Source organism: Sphaerodactylus townsendi, linkage group LG03 (genome assembly GCF_021028975.2).
Source record: "Sphaerodactylus townsendi isolate TG3544 linkage group LG03, MPM_Stown_v2.3, whole genome shotgun sequence".
In the NCBI taxonomy this organism is placed as follows: domain Eukaryota; kingdom Metazoa; phylum Chordata; class Lepidosauria; order Squamata; family Sphaerodactylidae; genus Sphaerodactylus; species Sphaerodactylus townsendi.
In genome coordinates this window covers 117909830-117930880 of record NC_059427.1, presented here as the reverse complement: position 1 = coordinate 117930880, position 21051 = coordinate 117909830, and the positions used below count along the sequence as shown (strand labels likewise).

Below are 21051 nucleotides of genomic sequence, written 5' to 3'. Positions count from 1 at the left end.
TTGAATTCGCTCTGAGCGAGCATTTAAGATCGGTCTGGGGGGTGTTTCCAAGTTGATGTTTCATTTTGCCTAATTTCTTCGACACTTTCTACTAAAACATGAACAATATCAACTGGACATTTGGGGAGGGGATTTAATCTTGTGTTGGCATCTATATCCACTGTTCCGTTCTCTTGCCCCGGCACTGGCCTGTCCCCAACATAATAGCACACGAAGACACTAGTGCAAAAAAAGAAAGTATAACCGCGTTCCAAAAAAACCGGAGAGCTGCGTAACAACCGATGGAAAGATTTTTTTGTCTTTAATCCAGCTTTGACGTTGGCTCGTGATCGCTCTCTAATTTGCGCAAGCGCGAATCAGTACGCAAACCATTCAGAGTAGAGCATGCGCAGAGGCGGATGTGTACCCGCTTCCTTTCCGAGCCAAGGAGGAGGGGGGGAATCGCTCGTTCTCTCAGTGCGCAGGCGCGCTACTTGGCCGGCGGCCGGGCCCCTCCTCTACATTGTCAGTGGTTAACGACGAGCCGGCTGCTGCTGCCGCCGTTGTTGCGCCAGTCCCCAGAACCGGCGGGGGCAGCAGCAGCAGGGGGAGGGGACGGCTGAGGGGACTGAACGGGGAGCCGAAATGAGGGGAGACTTCAGCCGGCCTCTGCGATAGAAGGTAGGGGGGCGCCGGCGCCTTCGGCATCGCCTTTTCAGTATCTTTTGCTGATCGCTGGGGCGCTTTCCTTCCTCCGGGGTCCCCTCCGGTCCTGCTGGGGTCCTCCGCCCGCCCCCAACCTTCCCTGTAGATTTTTCCCTTCAACGGGTCTCGTGCCTCCCGCGCCGCTCTCTGCTCCCACCCTCCTCCTCCTCCCGCTCTCTCGTCGCTGCGCTTAAGATGATCTCCCTGCACTTCCTTTCCTTCTGGGTTTCCAAAAAAAGGGAAGGGAGAAAGAGAGAAAAAGGAGAAAAGTTGGCCCCTCGCAAAATCAGAAACAAAATTGGCCCTTAGCAAACATCAAAAAGAAAAAGCCACGTTGTGCTGTTTTTGATTGGTCTCAGCATAAGGTCTTTTGTGGCTTTTGTCTCTCTCATCTCTCTTCCACCCCCACCCCCCTTTCGTCTGTTCTTGCTTCATTTCCTCTGACATGCTTAATAATTTATGGGTCTTGAAAGCTTCCCTGGGTTTCTCTTTTTGCCCTAAATTCTTTAGGCTTAGTCAAGGGTTGCGATGTTAAGTTCAGGTGTGTGTCGTGTTTTCCCTTATCTGCATTTGCATGCTGCTTAATTCTTGCCTCACCAGTCATGGTATGCGTTCTCCGCCCCATATCCTATGCCTGTTTTGTTTGTGTCCCCTTTCCCCCCTGCAGCCTTTTTGGATGCTGGTCTCCTCCATGTCTCTGTTCTGAGTCCTGCAACATCATCACCCTTGCCCATTCTCTGAATCAGTAGAGATCCTCTAGCACCCAGTCTGCTGGGTATGCCTTCATTCCCTCTTAATTTCATCCTTCGTCCCCTCCTCTGCCGTAGGTCCCTTCCGTCACTTTCTAGCCTAAATCCCCTTTGCTCTCTTCGTTTTGTCCACTGCCCCTATCTCTTTACGTTCAGGTCCTCTGGCTTTAACTTATTTAATTTTGCTTTCCCCTTCCTTGCTTTTCTGTCCGTTATTCTATGCATCTGTATTTTTCCTCTTCTGTTCTGCTGACTGAAAACGATGAATACGTCACTTTCAGCATATGACGTAACTTCTGAATGGTTTTGCCTGTCCATATTGATTTTCTTCTGTGCCCCCCCCCCCCTTATCTCTCTCTTCTCCCTATGCAAGTTCAGGGAAATGTCTGCTTTTGGGGGCTTACATTACTGGGCTCCATTCTACGTCAGTGGTTGATGGCTATGTAATGAATATACCCAGTGGTGGGATCCAAAAATTTTAGTAACAGGTTCCCAGGGTGGTGGGATTCAAACTGTGGCGTAGCGCCAATGGGGCTGGGCGGGGCATGATGGAGGTGTGACTGGGCATTCCGGGGGCGGGGCATTCCTGGGCGGGGCTGTGGCAAGGATGCAGCCGCTGCGCCGGTCCTTGGGCGGGAAACAAATGCACGCAGGCGCAGGCTGCCATGCATGCCGGTGCACCTCCTGCTAGACTGCTTCAAGTTCTGCTCACTACTGCTGAGAGGAGGGGCGTAACTAAGGCAAAAATCACGTGGCAAAATCACCAATTAGTAACCCCCTCTCGGCACACACAAATAATTAGTAACCTACTCTCGGGAACCTGTGAGAACCTGCTGGATCCCACCTCTGAATATACCCTAGATCACTGTTAATTCACTATTTCCATTAGCCTGTGTTCTTAAAAAAAGACAGGTTTCCTCTAAAATTTGTTTTGGAGAGCTTTACAGTACACAGTTGGTTAAGAGTAGAAAAATGAACAGCTGCTCATTGAAGCGCTTGCTTGATCTTAATTTGAGTTTGTCCTGCTTGGCTGCCTCAGACAGGCTATTTCCAGCTGTTTAAACATAATAGCTTGATGACTTGCTAGCAAACAGATCTTTGTGTTTTTGTGTTGGAGAGCTTTGTTTTTCCCTCAGCATTCCTAAGCTAACTGGAGAAGTAGTCACTTTTTCAGCAGAGATAAAGAACTCTCTTCTTTCTTCTCCCCCTCCCCCCCCTCTTGATTATCTGCCCTATGAATGAGGGTAGAAGACACTTCTGTGTTAGTTGTGTACATAAGGTCAGTGCAGGTGGACAGTAAAAGTAAGATGTGAATACCACTTTCAGGAGTCGCATTCAGTAGGTATTTACCTACATGCATTCCTTAAGGGAGAGCCACCATGGTGTAGTGGTTAAGGTGTTAGCCTAGGATCTGTGAAAACTAGGTTGGAACCTACACTTGCGTCATGCAGTCTTGCTGGGTGACCTTGGGCTAGTCCAGGGGTAGGGAACCTGCGGCTCTCCAGATGTTCAGGAACTACAATTCCCATCAGCCTCTGTCAGCATGGCCAATTGGGGCTGATGGGAATTGTAGTTCCTGAACATCTGGAGAGCCGCAGGTTCCCTACCCCTGGGCTAGTCAGACACTCATCATCTCTGACCCTGGAGGGAGTCCTCCAAGGAAACCTCATGACACAGAAGCAGGCAGTGGCAAACCATCTCCAAAAATCTCTTGCCTTGAAAACTGTACAGGGTCACCATAAGTCAGCTGTGACGTGACAGCAAAAAAGTTGCATATGGTGTAGGTGTTGGCATTTTAACTTAGTAAGTGTTCCTGGTAAGTGTCTGAGAGGCAGCTAGTTATCTCCGGCGTGTTAAGCTTTTCATCCATCTTTCCTCAGAGCTGCGAAACAAGTGATTTTAAAATGTTCTTGTAGTTTTAAAATGATTGCTAACAGCTTGCGAAGCTCAAGGATATGTTTTAAAGTAATAATTATCTTAATTTACATTCTGTTAATTAAATAGGCTGCTTTTTCTTAGTGACCTGGCAAGAGGCCACTTTAGGTGCTGATGGCTCAGCCCCAATTTTTATGACTAATTCTGCGGCCCTCAAAATAGCTAACATAATATAAAATATATCCTGTACCTAATAAACTTGAATTCTCTAGGATTTCTAATGCCAAATAAATGTATTGTTCAAGTAAAATCTTGCCAGTAACAGCAACCACCTGGTCTTGCTTTAGGAATTTTGCCTGCTATGTTTTCCCATTAAGGTTGAGAAGTCTGAAGATATGGTGTTTGTCCTGCTTGGTAGATGTTATATAAATTGGTTGGTCTTGGTTGGAAACGCCGCGTTTAAAATTGAGGGCATTGATTAAATCCCAAAACTTGGAAACTAAAATTTCTCCCAGCAGTACCTATTCAGCACTTTTGAAATGCCTAACTTCAGTGCATTTGTTAAACAGCAAGATTATTATTCCTCATTAGAATTAGCCTGTGTTGGCTACAGTACATATTGCTGGACAGTGCTTATTTAAAAGTAGATCTCAAAAAAGTCAGTTTTATTGTCCGTTGTATATATTGAAAAGTAACACCAAGAAAGTGTCACATTAAATATATTCTGTTGACTGAAGTGACTCAGCCTATTAAAATGACGTGTCAGAAGTAAATTTTCCTGCCTGTAATGTTTGCATGCCTTCTTACTGATTATCTGAAAGAAACTGAAATAAAACAACAAAACTTCACTTTCAAAAGCTTTTAATATGAGTGCATGCTATTTAGAATATCAGAGGATTTAGTATCAGTTTGTTTATTCAGGCATACTTATATGACCATGAGGACTAGAGACTTAAAAAAATTGTATTATAGTCATATGTGCAGCACAAGTATTTGCTTTAGGAGCTTCATGCTGCTGGTGCCCTTTATGCCAGCAGTCGTTAGTTTGCTATCCATGATAGCTCCAATTCCTGCAACTGTCTGGGAAGATTATTTTAGATCAATTTTTAAGGAGTCAGATAATTTTGAACTTGCTTATCAAGATCTAATAATTACTTATCTTGCTTATCAAGATCTAATCACCCCATCTTGGAGTCCAGTCACAGAGGAGGAAGTGAGGTGATCTCTAAAGTAAAGTCTGGGAAAACTCCTGGGATTGATGCCATCCCAGCATAATTATTAAAAGCTAATTGTCAATGGCAAGCTCTTTTTAATAGCAGCTCTTTTTACCATAATAAACTCATCGTGTAAAATCCAGCTTAGTAGGACCCAGGCCTATTTATAAAAAGGGACCACCTAAAAATCCAGAGAACTATAGACCAATAAACTTCTTATCTATCATTGGGAAGTTGTATGCCTGCTATGTAAACCTAAAACTAAACTCCATCTTAGTTGAAAATAGTATCCTATCTGACATACAGGCAGCTTTTAGGATGGGTTATTCGACCACTGTATGTTGTTTAGTTCTAACTCATTTGTTGGGGAAAAAAAACTGCTGAATAGTAAGATCTTTGTGGCATTTATAGACTTAAAATCTGCATTTGACTCCATCCCAAAGCAGAGACTGTGGGGGAAAGATAGATTGTATTTTGCCTAATAAAATGTTTTTGTGCCTTATAATGGCACTATATGATTATGGTCACCTCCAAGTAAGAGTAGACAACAAAGGATCACTTTCTAAGCCAGTTTCAATGGCCAAGATGTGAGACAGGGCTGCATGTTAGCTCCAACCCTTTTAAACATCTATATAAATGATTTGGAACAAGCCTTGTCAGTCCTGATGGTCACCTTCCTAAATTAGGAATGAAGAGGATGCCCAGTCTCCTCTACATAGCCGACATGGTAATTCTTTCCTATGCACGTCCTCGGGCTGCTCTATCTGATAAAACAATTCTCTAAGGATTGGCATCAGAATCAGTTGAAAATTAACCATAAAGAATCCAAAATAATGGTGTTTGAGAAAAGATACATAGCTCATAGATGGCCACTGGAGGGACAAGTGATAGAACAAGTGAGAAGCTTTTTGTGTTTGGGTCTGACTTTTGATCATTCTTTGACTTGGTCTCATCAGTGGAAAATGGGCAAACAAAAAGCTAACGTTGTCTCCTCTTCCATTATAAATTTCTTTTTTAATGGTGGTGGCCAACATGTACCCTCTGCACTGAAGGTCTACAGTGCCAAAGTAGCCACACAAATACTATGTGCTGCAGATATCAGGTACCTGGGTGCTACAAATTGCAAGCAAACATTTTCAGATCTCTCCTAGAAGTCCCATGTTGTGTCTCAAATGCCACTTGAAAGTAGCCTGAAGAATTTGGCTTAAAATCTTTGTTTTTCCTAATGCCCAGGGACTGATTCCATACTTTGTGCAAGGTGGTTATGTTTTGAGTTGAGTTAGAGTGTTGGCCCATAAGGTAGCACCTGTAGGTCTTTCTTCAAATATGCACTACCAAATGGGCCCTCATATAGCAACTCACTTTTTTTCAGACCTAAGGACATCACTGTGACACATTTATGGTCTGTTTCAAACTCTTCCACATGCTTGCCATCACTGTTTGGTATCAAATACCTTAATCCCTTTTGTCCAGTGAAGTATCTAAACACTTTAACAATCCTGCAGAGCAAGATTAAATTATTTTCCATCTGAATTACTAAAAGGAAGGTTCCAGGGACTTCCTTACCATCAAAGGCTCCTTCCCTATAATAAAAATGAACCAGAGACAATAGAACATATTGCCATCTTGTGTGAATTCCATACAAGAGGAAAAGTGTTTAGATTAAACTCCAGTTAAAACTTTACTTAATTAATATACCTATTTAAGAAGGAGAAGCAGAGTTTAATTTTATACCCTACCTTTCTCTCCTATAAGTAGTCTCAAAGCGGTTTACAAATGCCTTCCCTTCTTCTCCTCACAACAGAGACCTTGTGGGGTAGTTGGGGCTAAAAGAGTTCTAACAAACTGTGACTATATAGCCCAAGGTCATCCAGCAGGCTTCCTGTGTAGGAGCAGGGAAATAAATCCAGTTCACCAGATAAGAGTTGCTGCTCATGTGGAGGAGTGGGGAATCAAACCTGGTTCTCCAGATTAGAGTCTGCCACTCTTAACCACTACCCCACTCTTAACCACTACACCAAGGGAGTGGCAAATGAGAATATGATCATTATTGAAGACTTTGACCTATCAGTCTCCAGGTCATTTCTTCAGGGTTCTTCTAGATTCTAGAATCTAGAACAGGGGTCTGCAACCTTCAACACCCAAAGAGCCATTTGGACCCATTTTCCACGGAAAAGAAAACACTTGGAGCCGCAAATACTTTTTGACATCTAAAATGAAGATAACACTGTATATATTCTCATGCAAGGAGAAGTTCCCTTCTTTGGGGCCCATTTTTACACACCAAAGCAAAAGGGGGGGAGGGGTAAAAAGCCTGTTGTTTTGTACATGATTCAAATGACCAGCAATAGAACCCCCGTTTCACACATTTCTCTTTTCTTGTGTTGAAAGACACTGATTATGCCCCCCCCCCCAAAGAACCCCCTCAAATTCCACTTGGATGGTGGATCAAAATTGGTGCCTTTAATTGGGTTGTCTGTTTCCGGGGGGGGGGGGGCTGAACCCCCCTCCCCCGAAAATGTCTGCCATGGAGGATGGACTCAACAACCATATTCCTCACTGAGCATGGCCCCTGCCCTGGTCCCAAAATCCACAGCTTCTGAGAATCTACCCCCAAATGTCCTGAGATTTGCCTGCCGGGAGTTGGCAATCCATGACAACCATGGCTGAGGATGATCCTGGCATTCCTCCCTTCCACAGTCTACAAGCTTACCCTCCACTGGCTTACTCTGAAGCAAAGCTTCCAAGATCCATGTGCAAGGCTTTCCCCATGCGCTCCTGCCCTCCTTGGCAATGCAGAAGCAAACAATTCCCACCCACCCCTGCCTCCCCATCAAACAGCCCCAACAAGTGCAACCTTGCAGGGCTGCAGGTAATAACTCCTTTAAAACCTGATATTGTCTTTCTCACCTGGACTCAGCCAGGCTACCATCTGCCAGAAAAGCCCCTGGGCTCAGTGGGGCAGCTGGGGGAGGGGTCTGCAACCTAAGGCGGCGCTGCTGGGGTCCCCCATGTGGTCCCGCCCCCCCAAGAAGGACCCAGGGGAGGGGGGAATGAGGCCACCAAAAGCAGGGTTGACCCCTGACCTCCCATTCAAGGGTGGTGGACTGAGGTTAGGATTGCACTGAAAATCTGCACTCCTGCAACTCCCTCCCGTTTCTTGCCTTTCTCCACTCAACTGTTCAAGAGGATACACCAGCTGATTGCACCTTTGCTACCACCCCATGCCGTCATCACCAGCATCCAGCCAAACCAGGCAGCTGGGACAGGGGAAGCTGGGAAGTGACTTGGGATTGCCGTCACAGGCTGTGCCTCTCTAGGAACAGGGACTCTTTCCCATGAATCCTTAGGGCAACTCTCCGAAGGAGGCTGAGAGGACCCAAGCCATGTGGAGCCGCAGTGCAAGGACGAAAGAGCCGCATGTGGCTCCGGAGCCGCAGGTTGCAGACCCCTGTTCTAGAAGATAAAAACAATAGGATTACCTTGTCAGTGGCAAAATTCCTCTTAGCTGTGGTAAAGTCTAGGCATCAGCTATCAGTTCCTAGTGTGGGCTTAATGTTTTTCTCTTTCTAACTCTATAATTGTTTTTTTTTTACTGCTTTTACTTCTTGAACATTTTAACTTGTTCAGTTTGCTTTCACGTTTGTTTAATGCTTCTCAATTTGCATTCCATAACATTCCATGTGTTTACAAATCTGGTCAATAGCCTGCAATAAAGATACTCTATTCTGCTGTTTATTCACTTTCTAAGTGAGTGGTTTTAAATTGAACCAGAATTGCCTTACTTAAAATAGTAGATTGAGTGCATATAAATACTACTTGTGATAGGTTTCCATCCTTTGGGAGCATTTTAGTAATTTCTAATTGAAATATAGTTTGTAGTGGTACAGAATATGGCTGTGGCATATTTCAATTATATTATGTTGAAAGTTTAAAAAAATGTTGAAGGAAAAATATTCTGATCATGACACTGCTTTTGTGAATTACTGATTGAAATCTCTTATCTTAAATCATTTTATATGTATTTTAGGGTATGGGATTGTAGTGGTAGTAAGTGATGTTCAAGATTTTCATAGTTAATGGTCACTGTGCATAACTTGATCTTACCACTTTTTTCCCCCAGATCTGTGAAGTACTATTTATTTGCAACCATGGTGCAGAAATACCAGTCTCCCGTGAGGGTGTATAAGCATCCCTTTGAGTTAATTATGGTTGTAAGTATCAGTTTTCTATTCTGCTCATATTTATTTATTTATTTAGCTTGAAGAACTATCTTCCATATTGTCCAGCCTGCCAGTTAAGACCTCATAAGGCCTGCAGTCTGTGGTTCCATCTTTAGAGGAGAGGCGGGTAGCAACCAAAGACAGGGTTTTTTTTTTTGGGTAGTAGTACCTTGTTTATGGAATACCCTTCACTTACAGACTCATCTGATGCCTGTATTGCTTTGTTTTAGGTGTCGGGCTAAAATGTTTCCAATCACCCAGGCTTTTAACTAAGGGGTTGATCTTTTAATACTATTTAAGCTTGGAAACTATTGTTTTAAAGGAAAAGAAAAGTAGTTTTTTGTATCCTGCTTTTCTCAACCTTAAGAAGTCTCAAAGTGGCTAACATTCCCGCTCTCTCCCTGCAACAGGCACTTAGGGAGGTAGGTGGGGCTAAGATTATTCTGAAGAACTCTGACTAGCCCGAGGTCACCCAGCAGGCTTCATGTGGAGGAGGGGGGATTCATATCTGGTTCTCCAGATTAGAGTCCACCACTCTTAACCACTACACTATGCTGACACTGATTTTAGTCAACAATGGTTTTAATGGTCTGTTTTTATGCCGCACTGAATTTTTAGTGCTGGATTTAATTCTGTTTATTTTGTAAGCGGTATCAGGCAGGTTCTTCAGGAGGCATCATTCAGTTTTTTTTCTAAATAAATTTGTAAATCTGAGTGTTATGGGCATCCTTGCCTCAAAGAGTGGGTTTTTTTTAGCTTCTTTTGGTTATAAATATTGCATGGTGGCCTCTTTGTATATTTGCTTTTGTGGTCCTAAAACTATTTCAACTGAATTTAATGTATCAAAATGTATAGCTGTAATCTGACCTTCCTCCATTTAATTATATTAAGAAGAATGCCATCACTCCTTAATTTTATGTGACAAATTGAATACCACCTACCAAACCGTTTGCTTTGCTTTATAAACCTCTTTAATGGGGATAGGTTATATTTTGTCAGTGTGCTCAGTCGAGGCTGGTGCATTCTGAGACTCCTGCCTAGCTGAGCAGAGTGGTAAATACAGTCCATTGCCTGGTGACACATTGTGAACTAGAGTGAACAAGAGGCAGAAAAATTGGCTTTGGGATCGGTAAGAAAGAAAACTCTTCACACGCATGAGGCATTTAGCTTATAAGGAAGATTATAGTTATTTCTTTTGTATTGGTAGGAAGTTGCTTGTGGATGCCAAGTAGAAGCTGGAAAGCATTTTTTAAAAATCCAGAGTTACGATACGGCTTCACTGGCACCATTTCTCAAGAAATCTGAGCAAGCTTCTTAAGGACAAATCCTGCTGATGAGTGTGTGAGGGACAGTGATGTGCCTCAGTTAGTTCTCTATTATAAAAGCAGAAGTGTCTGGCTGCGCTTTTAGTCAAAACGTCATCTGTTTTATTCTTTCATTCTGTGGAAGGAAGTTGGCAGAAATAGCTTTGAGTTTTTCATTGTGCAGCAAGGAATGTTCTTGATTTGGTTGAAGGTCTTCTGTGACTTTTGAGCACTGTTGTAAGGCTGTGGCTCAACTCTTGGATCTCTTACTTTAGTTCATGCATTTTACTGAATGTGAATATTTGAATTGGCTTAGGCTTATGTGCTGCTGTCACAACAAAGGGTGCAGCTGTCTAGAGAGAACTTGTGTTCAACTTCTGCCATTAAATGAAAGTGCCTGCTTTGGCCGCCATCCTCTACTGAAGGATGATTCAGGGTTTAAATGTCTCTTACCATTAACAGTCTATTTTATTGGCCTATAACATATTGCTTGATATTACTTCTGAAGTGCCTGGTAAAATTATTGGTTTATTTTGGATGGTATTTGCAGGAGAAAGCTTTCTCTGTGGAACTAGATTGATAATGTTGCCCTACCTAGAGGTATGGTTCCTTTGTTATACTTAGAGTTGCAATCCTGTGTAGAGTTACACTTATCAAAACCATTAAAATTAATGTACTTGGAAGGGAGTATCTCTGTTTAGGATTCTACTTTTAGGATAGCATATAAAGAGTGTTACTTTGGAACCATGGACTGTTTTGCCTCAGTTTGGAAACTTACATATTGTTTACATTTGTGAAATATTGCTCCAGTCTTTTTGAAAAAAAGCTACCTCTCTCTTTTGAGTCTGAAACATGCAGAGAATGATTGATCCATTAAGAGTATGCCAAGCATTATCATCTAAGTCAGTGGTTCTCAACCTTCCTAATGCCGCAACCCTTTAATACAGTTCCTCATGTTGTGGTGACTCCCAACCCTAACCTTTATCCATTTTACAGATGGAGAACACTGATGCAGAGAGTCTTAGGTGACCCCTGTGAAAGGGTCGTTCGACTCCCAAAGGGGTCCCGGCCCCCAGGTTGAGAACCACTGATTTAAGTTGAGATGTTTCTGGCTGTAGGGGAGAACTTTGAGCAGATGAGAGGAAGACAGCTGTTTAACTGATGTGTTTTACATTTACCATGAGGGTGTTGCAGAATGGGTTTGTATTCATTGTCTTGTCTTCTCTCAGCTTCCTTACTCAGCGGGCTACCTTGGGAAAGGAAGTATGGTGGATGTGCATGGGCCTCTCTTGTTCCCCTCTCTTCTACTAAGAAATAACTGTGTTAATAATGATCTTCAGCTCCATGCGTCAGTACATCAAAAAACCAAAAGAGGCTATTTGTTACTAGATATAAAAGCAGACTACATGAGAGAGAGAAAGAGAGAGAGGAGGGTTATACTTGTACTGTTGGTTTTTGATGAGTTGTAGCTAGTGTCAGAGTAACTTTTACAAGATGAATTATTTTTGCTGTTTTCAGTTAATCACTCTGCATCGTTTTTAAAAACAGGTTTGGCTCATTGTTTCTGTTGGCTTCGTATTATAACTTGCTATGCATTGTATTATCTGTTTTTGAAACTTCCTTGGACATGTTCTTGAGTGATATTCAAACTTTTTAATCAGTCCTTTAAGGCACCACTGCAGGCACATTTTCCAACTCATCCATGAAGGCTAGAGGAAAGGATGGAATTTTCAGTCTTTCATCATGAGCCCAGGGCTTATTTCAAAAGCTTCAGGAGCTAACACATGGTCTGTTGGTTATGCATTGCATATATTTCTCAATGTCATGAACCAGCAGAACTTAGTTATTGCTTCATGAAGCACCTGTTCTGTTATACCTATCAATATATCCTGTTCAGATGTTTTGCATATTTTCTGTGTGGCATAATGAAGGAAGGACCAAAAAGAGCAAATGCATTGAAACTTAGCAAGTATATCTCCATTCCAGGCAAAGTACTAGAACGTGTCGGGTATTCACCCCTGTAATAGCAATAACTGTATATCTGTTTCCCAAATGGGCTGTCCATCTGCAGATATCTAATTCTGTTGATTGGGACCACACAGAAAGAAAGCCGGTATTTCTGCAAACCTGGGACACTCCAGGACAAAAAAATCGGAAGTCCTTAACATTAAATTTAGAGGGATGTACCCCCCCCCCCCCGAAACAAAAGCATTATTTTTGTATGTGCAGACAGACAGAGAAGGAGGGGAAGAGAAGCCAGCGAAGATGCAAGGATATCACCTCCCTGCAAGTTCTTTGCAGGGCACCACATAAATTGTAATGGCCTAAATCTGTGGTTCAGGCTGACTTACATTTAAGTTAGATTTCCCTGCAAACTTGGGAGACTCCCCAGGTCTTTGCAGAAAGATCAGAAAATATGAAAAATAGGCCGAGGGGATGCTACAAAATCTAAAAATAGAGAATCTTGTTTGCATTTGTGCAGAAATGTCCCTCATTCAAATAAAGCAGCACCGCTGGGGGTGGGAGGGAACAATATTTGTTGCGCCTGCCTGCCTGCCTGGAGAAAAAGATGGCCTGGTTGGAAGGAATCTCACGTGCTGGGGGAGAAATGAGGGTTAGTGCAGCTTCCAGGGATGTGAGGTGGCTGGGAAGTTCAGGTCAAAAAGAGGCAGCCACAACAAGGATGAGATAGCCATGCCATGCTGCAGTTTCCAGGGATAGAAAGATGAGGGCTGGAAGAGGCCTGCAGAGGTGGTGGCTGTACAACCATTTGGATAGGGGGCGGGGGAAGAAAAGTGTCCACCATCTGCAGCAAGAGCCAAAGTGTCTGCAGGGCAGAAGGGAAGCCCAGCAGTCTGCTAGAGAACTGTAGGGAGGGGCTGGGGAGGCAAGCAGGTAAGGAGCCACCCCCATGAATTCTGGAAGGCAGTGGAGGCTGACAGATGGTTGGGGAAGGAACGGAAAAGAAGGAGTGACAGTATGGGGTGGGGACTGACTGCATGGGTGAAATAGGAAACAGACAGACATGCCAAAAGAAGAAATGAGACTAGTGGCTGGGGGCGGGAATTACAGTAACCATGGCAGAAATAGAAAAAGGGAGACTGAAACACAGAGAGAAGGAATAACAGTAGTGGGAGGGAGGAATGACAGTAGCCATGGCTCAAATGTGAAGCACTAAGACAAACAGAGAGAGAAGGAATGAGCAAAGGAAGGTGAGGAGTGGAGGAATGACAGTAGCCTTGGCTTTAATGGAAAAGCAGACAATCAGAAGAATGGCTGGGGGTGGGGGAGGCAATAGTGGGGCAAAGGAGATGGCTGCCCTGCAATATCCTTGTGGGTTCTGGACTGTAGGTTTCTAATGCTAGCCTCAGTCAGATTCTTGTATTTGATCAATGGCTTATAGCATACTTGAGTTATTTGGAATATTTATTCTGTTGAGCTTGAGCAGAAGACTCATTTTCAGAAGCTTCTTCTCACTGAATTATGTTATTGATTATACTAGAAGTTAAAATAGCTGTCTCAGTGAAATTGGTAATATGGTCCCAGCTATTATTTCTAACTGCTAAGATCGTATTAGATGATATTGGAGAAACTAATGTAAAAATTATCTGTGCTTTGAATATTTCCAGTCCTATTTGGTCATCCTTGATCACAGTGGAAGTAGGGAGGGAGGGGACGATTTGAAAAAAGGACAGGAATGAGGCTTGGCATCGAAGGAGAAGTTGTTCCAGGTATAAGAAATGGCACAGCAGAAGACACAAGGGTGGGAGTGGGAAAAGAAAGCAAAGATCTGTTTTATTCAGATAGTCAGATTCCTTCAAACATTTCACAAGGCAGCTGGAATGCTTTTTAGTAAATGAGGCTTTTAAAAATTAAAAATAGGCATTAAGAAGGAAAAACAGTATATTGAATTCTGATCTGACCTTTTAGAGGGAGGGTTCGTAGCCTTAGTCTCCACAACACTTACTTACATAGATTATCTCTGGTCCTGTATATTCCATTCTGTGCAAAAAACAGTAGAGCAGGATCATTTGAGATAAATTTTAACTGTGCTGAAAACAGGCATACATTTTTCTTGTCAAGAGGTGCTGAAATGCTGCTGTTGTCAGAGGAAGTTAACACTTACTTTGGCAAAACAAAGGTCTTTGTTACTGACTTGGGCTATAAATACTCATTTTTGTTGAGGTCTGTGGCCTCTAGAATATTGTTAGCATGAAGTGGTTCATTTGGTTTCTCTAAAATTATACCACCATTGAAATCAGTGAACTCTTAATTTATCCAAATGATGTATGTTGTTTTTATTTCTTCTTTTATTTCTTCTGCAGTTCTTGGGACTTGTGTATGTATAGTGCTGTGATACAGCAAAGATCAGTCACTTCATTTTTTCATTGCAAGTGTGATGTAGAAAATGAAATCAGATTTTTATGAGTTTGTTTCAAAGCACATTAAATAATATGTAGTTAGTCACAGTTTTCCCAACAGAAGTAGTAGGAGTAAAAGAAAAAAAATAAAGTTTTTACATAGTGTATTGTAGAAATTTTTCCCTGTGTATACTTTTCTCTTAATCTGTTGAATGTGACCCACACAGATATCAGATCAATCCTAATATATCTATTGTATTTTCTGTGCATTCTAGAGTAGTCCTATTGGTTTACTAACTCTGCAGTTCTCATTGATTTTCAGACAACATAATAAGCTTTTCCAAGGCAAGAAGATAATTGCTGGAACTTTGTGAAATAAAAGAAAACTGTGCAGTACTAATTTCACCCAAGCCTGGTGGAAGCTTGATGAAGGAAGAATGAAGGAATAGCAGCTACCGTATATACTCGAGTATAAGCCGACCCGAATATAAGCCGAGGCACCTTATTTTACCACAAAAAACTGGGAAACTTATTGACTCGAGTATAAGCCTTCGAACTTGACTCAGTAGCAGCTAAAAACAGAAGATTTTGGAGCAAGATGAGATAGAGTTGCTTAACAGAGTTTGCATTAGGGATGAGCAGCTTTCCAACACTCTAGGAACACAAATGAACCACTGTTTTCTCCAAATGTAGAATAATTCTGGGATTCATAGCCATGCCAGCCTAAACTTTGCTCCAAAGAAAGTCTTTGTCTTCAGCAACATCAGTATTTGGCAGTAAACTACTGTATGAAGAATTGTATTCATCTAGAATGCAGTGCACCCATAACCCTTAGGAGAGAAATGCCTCGGTTTCTTTTAACACACACACACACACACACACACACACACACACACACACACACACACACACACACACACACACACACCCTAGTTGTAATGCTATGCAGGCTGTCCTTACAACTTGTTTTTATGGCTCTCTGGTGAGTTAGAAAAAAAGCAACATGCTTACCTGATCCCCACAGCAGCCCCAGCTCCGGCCACCATCTTGGAATGACTGTATATACTCAAGTATAAGCTGAGGGGCTTTTTCAGCATAAAAATGTCATCTTATACTCGAGTATATACGGTATATATATGTTTTGGCTACTGTACTAGGAAAATAGATAATCAAGAGACACATGAAAATCAGTGTTTACAGTGGCTTCTAATGAAAAGGCAGGCACAGACCTGTTTTTAGTATTTTACTGGACTAGATCATATGTGGCTATATCTATATATATAAAAAGCTAACCATTCGTTTGTTAGTCTTGCCCTAACACCAAAACAGCTGGATGGATCGCCCCCAAATTTTCCCATGACGTCCCTTTCTGTTGCGGGCAGCTAATCGGACCTTCAAATTGCCAAAAATCCATACCTGAGCCAGGTAAAATGTCTTTTTCCTGGCGCACCAGGCCATGAAGCTGACTGTGTTTAACTGTCCCCCTTAGAATGTTCGTGCAGCCTGTCTGTCTATGGCCTGAGGGCTTAGAATGAGGGCTTAGAATGTTCGCGCAGATGGGCAGAGATGAGCAGTGAAAACAGTAAATAGGTAATACTGGTAGGTAATATGAGTGGAAGTGGAACACATACACACTTTGCTATTGTGAGGCGTCAGGTGGGGTTCCCCCTACACACACACATGCAGGTAACTTTTCACTTTCTGTGTAGTGGAGCCCACGTGGTCAGCCCCGTAGAAGAAACGAGGCGAGAGGCGCTTGGAGATAACATCTGGTGGAGATGCGCCATGCTTGGCCGAGAACCCCGGAGGTCCGTGTTCCTAGCGAGTCTCCCGCGTGCTGGTTCCCTGGCACCTTTTATTGTTATTCTACTCGAGAGTGTAGGAGGGAGGGACCCGAGGAGTTCAGCGGAGGCCCAGGGAAGCCCGGAGGAGGGAGCCGAGGAGATCATCATAGTGATGCATGATCTCACCTGCAGCTCACGTCTTGAGGAGGAGGCGTAAAATGGCGTCTGAGCCTAATCTCACCTGGGGGGCAAGACCATTGTCCCTACGCCCGATGACTGAGCCAGACAGTTCATGACCAGTGACTCATAGGGGGGGGATGAGGAGTAGGAGTCGCAGTGCGACCAAGAAGGCCCATTAGAGTCCGTTAGCGTTCAACGTTCTACCACCACGCAGTGCTACTGGGTCAGCCAGTGCATTACTACATCTCCCTCCCCTTTTACATTTTAGAAGGGGACCCGAAATGCTAAGGGGTGATGATTTAAAGGGGCGGCTTGTCTCCCTCCATACGTCTAGTCAAGCTGACCGGAGCTGCTTGTGTAACATTAGAACTTGGTTGCGGGGTAAGGGGAAATTGAGGGGCTTCTTACACCCGTTACCAAGGCAATATTAGACACACATTAGGCAAGAAACAAGATCCGATAGCGAGGCACACAATTAAACCAATGCAAGAGCTGCACAATAGCACTCAACCATCCTCCCGACAGCCAGCTCCAGAGGGCTGACCATATTAGGGCCAAACATCATATTTCAGATTAGATACAACTACTTGCAGCTCCACATTACTTTCCATATGAATCAATGGTGGGAATTATCCAGAAGATTAAAACAACACATATTATGTACATTCTCACAACCTTACGAGTGATGCTTAATAACAATAAGTAATCAATGGCGGCCACGATTGTCTGGGTGAATTAAAGCCGAATGATTCCTGCTGCTTCGAGATTAGAGCATCCAGAGCAATGGAGATTAGAAGTTGATGGACCACATAAGGGCACAGGATAGCCCGACCAATAGTCTTAACATTGTAAAGGCGAGTGCCGGGGACTCCCACTAGGGAAGTTCGCGAGGGAGACAAACTCCACAGCAGAGAGGCGACCCTTGTCAGCTCCGACAGGAGGGTCCGAGGCAGAAGCGGAGGCTTGGCTTGGCGGCTGATGTCGAGACTCGAAGGAGGTGGAATACCTGGGAGTAGAGACCCGATGGTGAGGCTGACTATGAGGCAACAAGAGTTCCGGCAGAGACGAAGAAGAGCAGAATACAGCAACAACAAATAACATAACTTCTAAAGAATTAAAGGCATGCAATAACTTCAGCAATAGTTGGTTCACAGTAAGCAATGAAACATGGCTACTTGATACATAGGCTGGATGATTAATACGGAAGGAAGGCAACCCGGTGGTTGCCATAATTGTCAATGCATGGCTCTTGCTGTTTGACTACCAAAGCTACAGAAGCGATGGCGTTGTTAGAGTCCATACTGGATTTCTCTCTCAAGAGCATTAGGGAGAGCTACTGGTAGTCTTTAGCATTGCAGGTTCAGTGAGATTCTCGAGAACAAGGTTGTGAAGAAAGGCGTGTTCCAACAATATTCATGACTGAGAACAATGAGGAGAGTTCAAGGGTTAACCTATCAGGAATGTCCCTAGCTGCAACTCAAGCTTCAGCCAGAGGCTGACAGAGAGGGAGAGTGCGGTGTAGATGAGGAGCAACCGCAGCGGCATCAGCCTCTGAGCCACAGCTGGCCCAGGCTGCCGTTCCCAGAGGTGGCCCCAGCGGGGGCTGTGATCCTTGTGGAAGGAGAATGGGTGTGCTGGCTCCCAGAGTCCCTCCCACATCTCGGCCCAGGCTGGGGGGCAATCCGGACCCTCTCGACAGAGCTGGCTGGAGTTGGATCCTCCGGGAGGCCAGCTCCATTTCGGGGATGGGGCTGGCCTGGCATGGCCGAAGCTGGACTCCTGTATGGAAGAGAAAAACAAGCAACAGCTTTTAAGGGGTTTCGCGTGCTGGCTAGGTTGAGAAGTAGATGACAATAGAGGACCCTGAGCCCTGGAGGTAGAGCGAGCAATTTTTTTGAATGATTGATAGAAAGTGATACTTTACAGATATGGTCTGCTGGATGAGACTTTGATTGGAGTGATGGGGGGGGGGACTACTCCCCTTTCTTTCGAATTTGTTTTGGCCAAACTTTTGGTTAGGCAGTTGGCCCCATTCGACAACTGATCACTTGCAACACATTCAAAGGCGTTAAGGAATTACAAAGACGGGGGGTACCACGAAGGCTTAGAGGAGAAGGGAGAGGTCATATCCAGGTAGGATGTTTGTTTGTAAAAACAATCCCAATCACACCGTCTAAAAGATTATTGGGTTTTGCAACAACTTAAACAATTCCACAATTATAGTCATATAGGTAATATAGCATCTATAGGAAGATGGTAGAAGATGCAAAGAAAACAGTTCCTAGGCTTGAGGTTTGATCACTGGGGCAAATTGAGAGGGGTTTGCAAAACCACTTTATCAGATCCCTAGATCTAGAGGTGGGAGTGCGTCAGCCCACATTAGAAAGAAGAGGAGGTGTGCAGAGAAAGGGAAGGCAGGGGAGGGTTTGGAAGTCAGCTCTACCTTCCCCTCCTGTAAGGGGACTTTGGCTTGGTTTGAGCTAAGCTTCCCTACCTTCACAGCGGAGGCTGTATGTAAAGATAGGGTGTAGCACTGAGACCCCCTTGGCACTGTGACTATCAGGAGCACTCCAGCTTAGAGAATGTGGGAGCATAGAAAATGATTTTGGCTTCATATGTATGCAAACTTGCATGCCCATGTGTAGCTGAGTGTAGAGCTCAGATGGGCCGAGAAGGAAAGGTTCTCTCAAGGAAAGGAGTTTGAAGAAAGGAGTTTTGAGGGTTTAAACTAAGATGGAAGTGGCCTAAACAGAGTCCCATCTGAAGCCTCTAGGGAGCAATACGCGAGGCTGCGTCCTGTTTAAGGTTGTTGATGCTGTAATGGGTGCAGAGCCTTTCAAAGGCGATAGCACACATAATAATCAAAGAGAGAGACTTTAATTGAAGCATAGGAGCATAGCTTAGAAGCAATGGACAAATCCCTCTGATGAAGAGGAAAATTTTAGGGGTCTCTTGAAAGGGGTAGAAAGACATACAGAGCATATATAGGCATACAGGCTTAAAGTAGCGAGGGAGGATTAGACTCTGATTTGAGATCTTACTCTCTCTGAGGGTGCAGTGATTTTACTGCCACTGGGAGCTTTGAGCTTAGGAGCTTTGCACCCAGGCTCAGAGGCTATGAGATCTAGTTTAGACACTTACCAGCTGGAGAGGAACCGAGGGGGCTACTTCTTCACGCGAGGGACTTTTTTGGCTTAAGGCCATTGTGTGAGGCATCTTCCCTTTCCATGCCTCATTGTCACTGTAGATTGGCTATAGGGCATTCTGAGAGGGTTCAAAGCGGCGAGGTCCTCTTCCCGTCCAGCATTTCTTTTCTGTTGCAATTCAGTGACTGTGGACTCTGCAGAGATTTTTAGGAAATGCATTGCCATTCTAAGGAGCACTAATGAATTTGGAGGCATAGTGACTTTGGAAGTAGAAGGGGTTATGAGAGCAGGAAGTATAGGCGTAGGGGGGGGGCTGAGCAGCGAGATTTAAGATTAGCTGAACTTAGATTGGGCTAGGAGGTGGAGAGCACTTAGGAGGCAGGAGTGTTCCAGATGAACTTGGCAGTTTCCTGCGGGATGTTTGTCCATACCTGCAGATGTGGATGGCTCCCTGGCATGGAGTCGATGACCCTGGGATGATGAGCAACCCCTGTTCAGCTGGCTGAAGCTTTGGCAAGACCAGCCTAATGGTCTCCGTGGGGATGGGATCACTATACTGGCAGGCTGGAGCAGCGAAGAGATCTGATGAGAAGGAACTCCGGGGAAGGGTTTGAAGGAGGTGCGGATCTTGGTTCCGGAGCTGAGGATATGCAGGCCTTGAGCCTCCCAAAGCCCGGGCATTAGGAAGCGCCGGTCTTAGGCTTTCCTGGGGTCGCCCAGCCCTCTGGGAGACCCTCCCTCCGTCAGGGTTGTAAGGCCCCACGCCGGGCAGCCTACAATTCCTCCGGAAATGTCACAGCTTGCCCATGGTGGGAACACTACGTCTGAGAGGCTGTCCTTAGCGGAGGCTGGCTGACTAGAGGCTGCTTGATGGGCGAAGACCGATATCCCTGGCAAGCTTGAGCATGTGGCCAGCTTCGGGGTTCCTTCTAGGCCTGCTGATAAGCTGCGGCACTCAATGGAGGCGTTCTCCTTGGCAAAGCAGGAGTTAAGCCCTGGGCCTCCCTCGTTGTCAACCACTGCCTCTCTTGAGGGCCTCCTGGAGCCTGTTCACAACTCAGCATAGGAGGCTCTGAGGCTTCTGCAGTGCTAGAAAAACTGCTGGAGTTGGCTATCCCGGTGGGGACTCAAAAAGCGCCTTGTGGCGCATTCAGAAGGCGACAGTAAGGGTGGCCACCGGCTTAGGCGACTTGTGCATTGGGGCTGGCAGCTTACAGCAGCCATAAAGCTGCCTTGGTGGTGTAGAAAGAGCGCCGCCAAGTAACTGCCACTGCTAAAGCATTGCTAGTGAGGAACTTCGCTCTCCCAGATCTAAAATTGTTGCAGGGCTCAGAACATCGCGGAAGGTGGTCTTCAGTCGTCCCGGAACCATTAGAAGTGATTCCCTCGCTGATTGCCTCTAGCATGCCACCTCTCCGCGTGGGGCTGAGTGATTCCCTACGTCTGCGCGTCGCTTTAGCGAGACTCAGTGAGGATGTTATGGCAAAGAGGCGGTGCACCGACCAGCCAGCGAACAATGCACCATCCTCCC

The 21051-nt window shown here is 44.6% G+C and overlaps 1 protein-coding gene across 1 annotated transcript in view; it reads left to right on the top strand.

Annotated features, from left to right (window-relative positions):
• Positions 1 to 453: 453 nt before the first annotated feature.
• Positions 454 to 21051, top strand: part of SEC14L1 (SEC14 like lipid binding 1) — a 54824-nt gene continuing 34226 nt past the window's right edge. Inside the window, exons 1-2 of the mRNA XM_048488094.1 lie at positions 454 to 660; positions 8646 to 8736. Of these exons, the coding sequence (XP_048344051.1) occupies positions 8674 to 8736 (63 nt within the window). The 5' untranslated portion in view covers positions 454 to 660; positions 8646 to 8673. The remainder of the gene's footprint in view (positions 661 to 8645; positions 8737 to 21051) is intronic.